Source organism: Drosophila serrata, unplaced genomic scaffold (assembly GCF_035046125.1).
Source record: "Drosophila serrata isolate PLE 108 unplaced genomic scaffold, ASM3504612v1 contig_98, whole genome shotgun sequence".
Classification (NCBI taxonomy): domain Eukaryota; kingdom Metazoa; phylum Arthropoda; class Insecta; order Diptera; family Drosophilidae; genus Drosophila; species Drosophila serrata.
The window spans coordinates 99,428-111,332 of NW_028256996.1; the positions used below are offsets into that span (position 1 = coordinate 99,428).

An 11,905-nucleotide genomic window follows, 5' to 3' on the forward strand; every position below is an offset into this window, starting at 1 on the left:
TACTTCCTCATAATACAAGATACGAAAACGTCCTCTGAAAACGAGTCACCCTGCTGCACTTGGCTAAGCTGGCGCCGTTGCCTCGGCTGTTCCAACAGCCTTCGTGCTTCGTCTTGCTGCTTCGGCTCGGAGTGTTATCACCCCCGAATTTCAGCAGCGTCTTCCCGCTCGCTCGCACGCTGCTGCTGCTTCGCTGCCGCTCGTTTCCTTTCGCCCTGCTTTGGTTTTGTTCGGCTCGGACTCGAACGTGACTCTGGGATTATTCTGCACGTACTCTTCGCCAGCGACGGACGTACCGTAGCTCTCCGTACTCCGTATTCCAATTCCGTACTTCGTACTCCGTATTCCGTATTCCGTGGAGCGTTCACCGTGCCAGCGTCATCAGCTGCAGTTTCACGTACGCAGCCCGGCCGTGCAAGTGCCTCCATATCCGTCTCTTTCGCTCCGGCTCCGGCTCTCCAGTGCGTACCCGTAATTGGCAGGTCTCCGTCGAACCCGAACCCGAACAGAAGCCCGGAGACGTGCCAAGTGCCGGAGATAAATGAACTGGACGCGGCGCGCCTCATTTGAATGCCAATCGATTGACGGCTAGTTTCCCGATCCGGACCCACATCCGCATCCGTGCAGTGCGTGACCCGTAGACGGTCGCTGGATAATTGGGCACACGTACCACACGCGCGTCTGGTGTCACGGCCACAAAAGGATGCGGCGGCCTTCGCAGCCCTGAATCCTACCTAGCCCAAGGCAGCTAAAGCAACCAAGTGCAATATATCGTAGTGAAAATGTGTTAAGTGTTACTGACAAAAGGTCCTCGCCAACTGCGAAAACTTCCAATATATTAAAAGAGACATTATAGTCCAAAGACCATTCGATACCCAGAGCGACATGTTGCCGTACCAGGCTGCCGTGGCCATGGACTATGCCGGCTACCAGCGCCAGCCAACGCCCGGGCATCCCGGTTCCCACATGGCGACCATGGGCTCCCTGGCCATGCCGGCGGTGCCGTTCAGCCACAGCTGGATGGTGCCCACCCAGGACCTGTGCGCTATGCCTCCGTATAACAAGATGCCCGGACATCAGCAGCCGCCAGGACCCGGCATGCATGCCCAGCAACAGCCCATCGAACCAGGGTTAGTAGTCAGCGAAAGAAGGATCCGAAAGTGAAGAAGAAGAAACTATGTAGAGTGTCCCTGTATATTATTAGAAATTTGTAGTATGGTCTTAGCCTGTATCTTAAGATCCTAATGGGAAACCACCTTATCGATGATTCAGTTAAAAAACTTCAAAACTTGAAGAAAGCTCCAAACAGCCTTGTGAAGTAACTAGAAACAAGTCTTAATTTTAAAACCAATTAATAACCCCAGAAAGAGTTTCCGTTTCAATACTGAAATACCAAAACCATTTAATAGATCGGACGGCTTATCCTTATTGGAAAACCTATTTGTTAGAATTTGAAGGGAAACTTCATCAAGGAATAATTATATAAATAAAGAATTTATTATTTACCATATCATCGTAGGGCATTCAAGAAGTCCAAGAAAGCCTAAACCGAAATAATCATCTTATGTGTACATTTTGTGGGCTCTTAAATTTATTTTAATGCGCTCATCACCGACTTGAGCTTCGTTTTGCGTAGCTTTATCTGAAGCCGCGTCGGCTTCTGGCTCTCAACTCTCGAGTCTCCATCTCCAGTTGTGGCCTCGGTCCGGATTTCTGCGTCTTCGGCTCGAGCTCCGCGGCACTGGAGATGGAGATCCGTATCGCAGCCGAGAAACCGTCATAAAAATATTTTTGATAATTAAAAAGAAACCCCGACTTGGGCTTTGCCACGGGCCAAGCCAGTTTTCCCTTCGCCACTTGCTTTTGGTTTAAAAAGAGACAACAAGAACTTGGCATCAACAACAACACTTTTAATTAGTTGTGTTGAAATTACGTTTAGTGAGATGTCAGTGTACCTTATGGTATGTTACACGCCGTGTAAATGTTTTCTCTATAAAAAAACGCTATCGTTGAAGGAAACGTTTTTCCCAAATTCAATTTTGGGCTAGAAAAAACATTAATCTTGGCCGTGTAAATATCGAAATGCCATTCAAATCAGGCGGGGAGTGAGAAGTTTCCGCATCGGAGGTGTTGCCTTGACAAATGATGTGCGGTCTCGATTTTAATTTCGCACGAAATTCGCTACTGTCTAACAGAGGAACAAATTGCCTGTCATTAGCGAAAATTGCCAAAAATTTCGCACAAATTGAAAGTTATTGGATACAGGCAAAAAATGAGAGTAGGAAACCAGATAGGGGAAGAATTAGAATAGGATATTCTCTTCGTGATAAGGTCTAAACGTACTTTTTTATGTAACTCTCTTTTATGAGTCCCAACATGTGTGTGAAATTTTCTTGGGTATCTCAATCTCTCAATCTGTATCTCCCTTGGACAACTCCTTTTTCACTTGATTGGCACAGAGTGTGCAAATATTTTTATAGTAGAACCCCGATAGGCAATTCGATTAGCGGCTTAATTCGGGTATTACAGGATCCCAAGGCAGGGTAAGCGGCTTACTGCGGTCAAAGAAGGAGAGCGAAAGTCACCCAGTCTAACATTTTTCCTTTTGTTTATGACTGAGTTCCCACAACACAAGGATAAAGAACAGAGAATAAAGGATAAGAAGTGTGGCCCCTGGCCTTTGTCAAGGTAAAAACAGCACTGAGTACCGTTATTACTTTATCAGTGTTCTGTCTTTCTTCCTTCCCCTCCTGACGGGCACTCCTTTTAAGAAATGGCAAGGACTCAGCGGGTCAGCTGTCCTTATGCAAGTGCAATTCAAAGAAACCCAGAGAAGAATTATTACAGAAGTCTTTCTAATAAGATGGGGGAAATGTGTGAATGGGTCCACTTCTACGAGGACCTATAAAATAATTATTTGTTATATAGTAAATAGATTATTATGAGTACAGCTCAAATCGCTATGCCCGCCGAAGTCCGCGTAGCGCACACAATGATTTCACTGCAGGTCAAAACAGCAACCACAAAGAGTTGTCAACAAACTTAAATTATGAATGCTTGAAGCCAAGTTTTTTTCTGTTTCCGACGAAGATGCTCACAGAGAGATGGCCGCCAGCAGATAGCGGAACCGCAGAAGGCTGAGCAGATCCATATCCACATTCACATTCACATTCACATTCACATTCACATTCACATTCACATCCACATCTACATCAACTGTCTTGGGGATCGGTGGCGGTGAATGAAAAGTTTTCTGGGCATTTAGGGAAAATAATATAGGTGGAGGTTGAGGAGATGGGATCGTTTTGGCAGGCGGCATTTTCACAGGGATTTGGGGAAGATGTGTGCTGGGAAATCGTAATGAAAATGCAACGGACGACGAGAAGCTCGGACAGGGAAAAAACTCTCTCACTCACTCACTGGCGATAAATGAGCTGCCATTTGTCCAGGGACAAACTGTTGTCTGGGCCAACTATTGTGCCCGAGAGACCCTAGAAACCCTTCACCCCACCCTCGCCGAGAGCGCTGAAAGGCTGACAAATGCCAGGCAATTAGTTAGGGTTTCGGTTTGACACCATTCCATCACAAAATCCGTCGGGCTTGGCCAAACAAATGGCCGAAGACACGGCTCTGACAGGTGCGAAGAACCGATCGTCTCACCTATTATTATACCTCTCGCCATTCGTCAGTGTCTACTTATGTAAACTGATTTATTTTCCTTAATATTGTCCTTTTAATATTGTATTTATAATATTTTCCATTTCTTTATTGGCAGCATCCTGGAACTGCGCAAGGAGAAGTCGAGGGATGCGGCGAGATCGCGTCGCGGCAAGGAGAACTACGAGTTCTACGAGCTGGCCAAGATGCTGCCCCTGCCGGCAGCCATCACCAGTCAGCTGGACAAGGCGTCCATTATAAGACTGACCATCAGCTATCTGAAGTTGAGGGACTTCTCCGGACACGGCGACCCGCCATGGACAAGGGAGGCTTCAAGCAGCAGTAAGCTCAAAAGTAAGTAAAATCTGAGCATATAATTATGGTTTTAAGTCTAAGATATTCCTCCTTTTTAATCATAAATTAAAGAGTCAAGATAAGTTCGCTTCGGTTCCTTCTATTGTAATGGAACCCTTTTATCAGCAAAAGTATTCAAGTGACTCACTCCCAATCTAGTAGAGTCCGGAAACTTCAGATACTTATTTAGTAAATACTATTAAGCCCCACCAAAATATAGCGTTTATTTGAAGAGAAATTTCCGTTGGCTCATTTGCATTTGGACAGTACGCGAAGACGACCGCCATTTTGGTGGCCATTGCCGATCGGTTGTTGTTGGGGCAAAAAGAGAAGGCGGATGGGTCTAATGAGCGGCAATAAAAACCGAAAGCGGAGTTATGGAGAGACCTGGCTTGAGTGAAATCAATGCTGTACTTCATTTTTTGCGCAAGCTATCTATGGCAGAAGTTATGCTCATAAGGCGCATCTAAAAATGCGGCTTGGCCAGCAAAAGTTATTCGTATTATTCAACTGCCTTTGTACTTTGTTTTGGGCTTTAGCCAAATTTGCATAAAATATCGTTATTAAGCGCAATTTATTTTTATTTGCTGCGCATGCGCGACCGTTTTCGGTGCCAGTCTTGCGTGTGTGTCACAATGTGTGACAGTTTGTGGAATTTCAGAAGGCCCCAAAAGTGATCGATCAATTGGCTGCCAGGAGCAAGTCGTCACTGATTACTGTTCTTGAAAAATACTCGGAATTATCGGAGGATAATTCTAAACTGAAAAAAAAAACATTTAAGGATAATATACGTAAAGCCATAAGTTTCTTTCTGGCTAGCTCCTAGAGTTTGTCCTATTTTGCTTATTTCTATACAACTTTTTCCTGGAGTAATCAATGACTTCAATCCCAAAGAAGAACCCCTTTCAGTTGGCCATGTTGTCGACACTTAGCCTCGCATTAAAGCCTAACATTGGGGCAAAGTACAGAGATACTCGTGGGGTTTGAGTTGCCCAACACAACAACACAGAGTTTATGTCGCCAGCTCGAACTGCTATTTGTACCATCCAAGCAATTCCTCAGCCAAGCCGAGCCAAGCCACGTCATGCTCCGGCGACGTTGACAATGCATTGTCACGTCAAGTGAAAAAGGCATTCCACGACGACAGCCCACGACTTGGCCAGGTCTCAGACAGTATTCAAAGGCTGCCAACTGGCAACTCAACTGGCAAGAGGTGCACTTACAGAAAATTATATACCAAAATAAGCTTAAAAGCAATATAATAATTGGTTAAACGATGCAAGAGCCAGTTTCAATTTTTTTCAAATTTGGTCGTCTTTTAAGACCTGTACGATTTTTAACTTAGAAAAATATTTAAACACATTTCGAAGATAAAAACATCGAAGAAATTAGCCATTAAATCCACATTGAATAATATTAATTTTTGTTGCCGTGCGTCAACTGCCAAAGTGGCCAAGTAGAAGCGGACAGAGTCAGAGCCAAAAGGCAGTGGGGTGAGGCGGCAGGGCCATCAAAAAGCCAAAAAGGTAGTCAAGGCACTAAAAAATAATCCAAAATCAATGGGGCGTTATGTATGGAAGGCGGTGGAAGGCAACGCCTTTATCCATTCAATTGGATTATTATGCGAAACTAAACCAGGGAAAGCTGAAGGAGCTGGAGCTGGAGCTGGAGCAACAAGCTGCGGGGCAATAAAAAGCACTTCAATTTGACCCACAGCCACACAAAAAAAAAGAGCCCGAAAGTGGGTGCTGCCGCTCGGGGGGTGGAAGGTCATTAAGGCAGGCACGGCCACATATGGCGGAGTCCGAGCGGAAGCGGAAACTGTTTGCCAACTTAGCGCGTCGACCGCTGCAAAGTCGCTGGGGAATCGCACTCGAGTTCGAGATGGAGAATATATGTATTTGCGGGGTAGAAATATTTGAAATGGTCTGAAGGGCCCTTCGATTTGCACTTGTGCGAATTATGACTCGGCCCGGTCGGTCGGTCAGTCGTCGTCCATAATCGTAAAATTCTATAATTGAATTAAATAAATATACGCCCCCTCCTCTGAATATGGAGTTGGGCATCAGCTGAGGAAATATTGAATGTCCGTTTTGATATTTACGATGCCCTGCGGTTATCCTCCTAGTTCCTGTTGTCTTTTCCTGGGTTACTGGGGGTCGTGATCACTTATGAGTGAGAGATTTGGGTGGCAACTAGGGGGTTGAGGTCTGGGAGTGAGCCATAACTCATGTGGGAAACACATGCTTACAAAGCGGGAAAATATTTATTTATTTATTTTTGGCCAACCTAAACAAGTGCTTCTCAAATTGATCATTTAAAGGTGTCTCTACCCTATAGGATGGTCTTTAGAATACTATAATGACTTTTCTTCCTGTGCACACTTTTTTACCCTTCGTTTAACTAAACCCCGCCCTCCACTTTCTCCCTAGGTGCCGCCATCCGTCGCAGTCCCGCCGTTGATTTGTTCGAGCAACATCAGGGCACCCACATACTGCAGGTAAGCACATCGCAGGGTTCGCCATCATGACGATATGCTAATCCAGAAACCCCTCCCTTTTCCAGTCGCTGGATGGCTTTGCCCTGGCCGTTGCAGCGGACGGGCGCTTCCTGTACATCTCGGAAACGGTGTCTATCTACCTGGGTCTGTCGCAGGTGGAGATGACCGGCAGTAGCATTTTCGATTATATCCACCAGGCGGATCACTCGGAGATCGCCGAGCAGCTGGGCCTGAGCCTCACTAGCGGCGGAGGCAGCAGTGGAGGAGGCGGTAGCTCCGGTGGAGGCGGCGGTTCGGGAACGGGCATGGCCTCGCCCACTTCCGGAGCCTCGGACGATGGCAGCGGCACACACGGTACGAATAATCCCGACGGTGAGTCAAGTCCCAGTTGTCCAAAGACCAGGAGCGGGGAGAAGTCCTGGGGTGGGTCGTCAATCTGATATCCTCTATAAAGGATGTTCAGGAGGATAGTTATTCGGCTAGGGAGACTTAGAGTTCCCTCAAAAGGGATTTGTTCTTAATTAGGAATGAGGAATGACACAGAAAATTAAACTTATTTTTCTGACATTCCGACCCAGAGAGAAAGACAGACTTATCATGTAGCAAGGCTCAAAAATAATCATCGAACTCCTTCCAAATCCCATTTCAGTTGCCGCCTCTATGACCCAGGCCTCGACGAGTGGCTACAAGGGCTACGACCGGAGCTTCTGTGTGCGGATGAAGTCAACACTGACCAAGCGCGGATGCCACTTCAAGTCCTCTGGATATCGGGTGAGCCTCCATTTCCTTCCTATAGGAATTATTTCTGCTATCCCCAAAGAGGCTATACCCTTTCGTTGTTATTTGTTTCCCCTTTGTTCTGTTTGTTTTTATTATTATTATTTTTCGTAGCCATTTTGCTAACTGAATAGTGGTTGTTTTTGGAGAAGTTATGTTTTTCTTTGAATTGAATGTAGAGTGTAAGGGAGTAAGAGACTAACCCTAGAAGCCTAGAAGTTATGTTGTGTAACCTGCATATGTGCATTTCTGTATTACGTATTACCATCCCATCCACTGCTTATCTACAGGCCAGCGATGCAACGAGCAATTGCAACCACGCTAGTAACAATGCTAACGCTAATTCAGCGAGCAATGCTAAAAACGTTAAGAATCCGGGCTCAAACTATTCGGTACGTATCAATTGAAATCAGTACGTTTGTATGCTAAACTGCTAATAGAAAAATCCAAATCAAAATCAAATTACAAAATTTCTTACTGAGCAATTCGTTTTTTAAGTTTGTTACCAACTATTTCGGCCATAACTTTTGTGTTTGCTAAAAAAAAAAAGAAAAAAAAGAATGGCAGAGCCACCACTGACTGATTTTAGATTGATCAGTATCGAATAAATAGTGCGGAAGCTGCTTCAATCATCCACCAATTCATCAATAGACCATCCATCAGCGCAATCACCACATACGCTCTACGATAAGGTTCTACAGTTTTCTTTTATCGAAGAAGAAACCTTTACACTAGGCTAAAATATTTTATAAACTCTCTACTTTGAACATTTCTTATATTTTGAAGATAAAAACATAAAAAAAAACGGTTCAAAATAAACAAAAAAAAACAATAAAAAGCCTATACCAATACACCACAAACCGTTTTACAATGACTTTTGCATTGCGCACAGATCTTGCGCACTTTAGGGTATTTTCAATTTTCAATTAATTTATAACTAATAACAAAGATTTCACTCACCCGAATCATTGTATAAGTTCTTCTTGCCTGACTGTAAAGTTGTTTCTTGGCCCAAAATCCTTAGAATTCCTTCTTCTTCGCTCAGCACACCACGTTAAGTTCGTTGGCTTCCATGAGGGAAGTCGTGGATTAAGATGCTTGAACTAACCATATCTTGGCCTCGTTCTTGGAACCTTTGCAGGTGGTCCTCTTGCTGTGCAAGCTGCGTCCCCAGTACACCTTCTCGCACAGCCGCAAGTCGCAGCCGCCGCTCCTTGGAATGGTGGCCTTGGCCATTGCTCTGCCTCCGCCATCGGTGCATGAGATTCGGCTGGAGTGCGATATGTTCGTGACCCGGGTGAATTTCGATCTCCGAGTGGCCCACTGTGAGCCGAGGTAAGCCATTATCAGCTTTATTTTTAACGCAGCTCCAACTAATGTGTGGTTCCGATTCCGTAGGGTGTCCGATCTGCTAGACTACACGCCGGAGGATTTGGTCAACAAAAGCCTGTACTCGCTGTGCCACGCCGAGGATGCCAATCGCCTGCGTAAGAGCCACACGGATCGTAAGTGGATTTAATCGAAATTTATACCTAAATAGAGTAGAAAAATGGAGTGGTGTTAAAATGAGATGTTTTCATTTATATAGCAAGTTATAATTATTATAAATATATATAAAATTATGCGTAACATCATACCACCCCTTAGGTCTTTCCCATTCGTTTTGCTACCAGACGGACTGACGTTTTTTTTAGAATTTTAAAAACGTATTATTTAATTTAACCGAAACTAGACACATCCATAAAATTGTATTATATCTTCTTATTTATCTCTCTCTGCACAGTGATCGAAAAGGGGCAGGTACTGACCGGCTACTACCGACTGATGAACAAGAATGGAGGCTACACCTGGCTCCAGACCTGCGCCACCGTTGTCTGCAGCACCAAGAACGCCGATGAGCAGAACATCATTTGCGTCAACTATGTGATCAGGTCGGTTTCTCTTACAAACACCTGAAAAGTTAACCAAACTAATGCCTTATTCCTATGCAGCAATCGGGAGAACGAGAACCTGATCCTGGACTGCTGCCAGCTGGAGCCCAGCGTGGACAGCATCAAGCACGAGGAGAGCTTAGGCAACGACAAAAGTAGCGGATCCCCGGGTGGCGATGCCCCCGGGGAGGGCAACTCGCACCTAAGTGCCGGCGACATGAAGTTAAACTCGCCGAAGACTGATCCCGATGGCCATTCACACCGCGGCCGAGGTCGCAGTGCAGCGGCCTCGCACGGCAGCAGTCTGAATAGTCTCAGCCTGATCAAGGATAGTCCCACGCCCCTCGGCGTGGAGATCGATGCCGGCGTGGGGGTGCTGCCCACCACGGTGGCCACGCCAGTGCCGGCGGCAGCCACGCCCATAGGCAGCACCTCCAACACCGGCCACGGTGGAGCAACCACCAAACGGAAGCGCAAGACCAAGGCGGCCCAGCAGGCAGAAGATCTGGAACGTCAGGACCAGGCTATGCCAGAACAGCCTCTGCCCAAGCTGCCGGCTATGGAGCAGCGCGACCAGCAGCAGCCCCGCAGCCGCCTACCTTCGATCGTGGACGAGCAGCAACCCGCCTCCTCGGCAGCGGACTCGGCGGTTAAGGACCTGGAGCACGCCATGTCCAAGCACCTGCCCTCGCCGGTGGCGGTGTCAGTGGCCCCAGCCCCCAGTACCGACTTCAGCGCAGACTCCCTGCTCAAACAGCAGCAGCAGCAGCAGCTCGATCCCAACGAGAAAAGCAGCACTATCCAATGGATAGGCACGCCCTACCAGCAACCGCCGGCGCCCATGCCCGCCACGGCGCTTCTCCGGCAGCTGTACGCGAATCGGGAGAGCGTAATCCGGGCCACAGCCCGCCAGACGCCGACCGGTGTCGGCCCTGGTGTCTTCTACGGAGACCAGCAGACAGGACCTTTGCCCACGCCGCCGGGCAGTGAGTCCTCGTACGAAAATCAATATCTGCAGCTGCACTCTGCCGCCTCGTCTGGCGGACATTCCGGCAGCGGCCAGAAGACCTCTGCCGATGCTTTTACCAATCTGGTGTCCACCTACGGAGGCTATCACAGCTCTATCGACTACCACAACGCCATGACCCCGCCCAGCTCAGTATCCCCGCGGGACTCCAATCAGCCCGGCAAGTCGGCTCCCGTGCTCACTTCCAATGGCGGTGGCTACGACTACGCCCCCGATCCACTCCGTGGCCAGTATGCGACGACATCTGGAGACGGAGGAGTACTTCCCGCTACGTTGCCCCTAAAACCGCAGGCATACACGGCCGCCATGCACCCGTCGACCACCACCACCGAGGGCGGGGTCACTTACAGCAACCTGGACCAGCCGCAGTACTTTGCGCCGCACTCGAGCTTCCATCTCTACCACAAGGGCAGCCCGACCAGCGGTTGGTACTCCACACCCTCCTAGGTGCTAGACGATCAGGGCCAGACCCACTCCTACCAGGAGCACCACCACCATCTTCAGCAACAGCAATACCAGGATGGCAGGCAGAGCCAGGCAGCGGGCGGCGATAGGTGGGACTTTGTGGGGGCGCTGGGCAAGGTAGCCAGGATGTTCTTCAGCGCTAGGAAGGGGAATCCGGGGTAGAGCTAGTACCACGAGATAATCTTCCCTTTTTTCTAGCTTTGCTCTATTTGGTTTCTTTTGTGGAGCTCCCCTGAGGATTGGACCCTCCTACCCCTAGCAATCCTTAAGAGCTAGACTAGATATAGAGCGTTAAATGGAACATTAAATGTTGTTAAATAATTTTAAGGCTGTAAATTATGAAACACACACCACACACTGAGACGCCCAATGAAATTACACGCAAGAATACTCAAAACGCAATTGATTTAAACACACAAACCTAACGAGTAAAGAGTAATGAGTTATGAGTGGCAAGTAAGGCTAAACTTAATTAAAATTAACTAAATAAACTAAGACTTGCATAGAGTGCCACGAAACAGACAACATTGAAAACATGAAACCCAGCTATGATGAGAGCGAATCGAACGGCTTGGGCCTAACCCTCTCTCTTGTTATTAATTATTTAAATAAATCGTAGTTTTACCGATACATAGACCTGCGCGTATATAAGATTTACTCATTATAATATATAGTATCCCTACCATACCATATAAATATATTTAAAGACATTTTTACAACATATCAAATGCTTCCTCCTGTAGGTCCTAGGATTTATCTGTAAACGAGAAGTGACTCGACTCAACTCTTGACTCGGTTATAGTATCTCTAAGAGTTCTGCTAAAATTCGTCTAACTCCGTTTCCTCCCTATTGTATATTTAATGAATCTAATAGTTAAAAACAAAAAAAAAAAAAACCGGGAAAAAAATGCAAAGGCAGAGTAAAAACTGTAATTAAATTTTGTATAAAAGCATAAAGTTTCTCCCATTAAAGGCTTAAAAAATATTGAATATATCAGCGAGTTTTTTATTTTATTACAAAACAAAAGTAAAGGAAGAACGATTTTAACGACTGCCTCAATGGTAGCTACATATGTGGTATACTTATCCGAAATACTGATTTAACGATGTCAATCATTTTAACCGATATATACATATGTACAAGATCATATGCCCCAGATTTTTCGCTGAAATAATTCCTGGGAATGCTGTTTC

At 46.4% G+C, this 11,905-nt stretch overlaps 1 protein-coding gene across 7 annotated transcripts in view; it reads left to right on the top strand.

Annotated features, from left to right (window-relative positions):
* The window catches only part of trh (PAS domain-containing protein trachealess), a 28,597-nt gene extending 16,894 nt beyond the window's left edge, over window positions 1-11,703 (top strand). Inside the window, exons 1-10 of one of the 7 annotated variants that reach the window (XM_086840702.1) lie at window positions 131-1,130; window positions 3,776-4,011; window positions 6,444-6,511; window positions 6,577-6,865; window positions 7,161-7,282; window positions 7,579-7,680; window positions 8,430-8,623; window positions 8,687-8,793; window positions 9,072-9,219; window positions 9,280-11,341. In XM_086840702.1, coding sequence (XP_086696828.1) covers window positions 886-1,130; window positions 3,776-4,011; window positions 6,444-6,511; window positions 6,577-6,865; window positions 7,161-7,282; window positions 7,579-7,680; window positions 8,430-8,623; window positions 8,687-8,793; window positions 9,072-9,219; window positions 9,280-10,693 — 2,925 coding nt within the window. In that variant the 5' untranslated portion in view covers window positions 131-885 and the 3' untranslated portion in view covers window positions 10,694-11,341. Of the gene's footprint in view, window positions 1-130; window positions 1,131-3,775; window positions 4,012-6,443; window positions 6,512-6,576; window positions 6,884-7,160; window positions 7,283-7,578; window positions 7,681-8,429; window positions 8,624-8,686; window positions 8,794-9,071; window positions 9,220-9,279 lie in introns of those variants that run through there. The other 6 variants (XM_086840698.1, XM_086840700.1, XM_086840690.1 and 3 more) reach the window with 6 other exon arrangements.
* The last annotated feature ends 202 nt before the right edge of the window (window positions 11,704-11,905 follow it).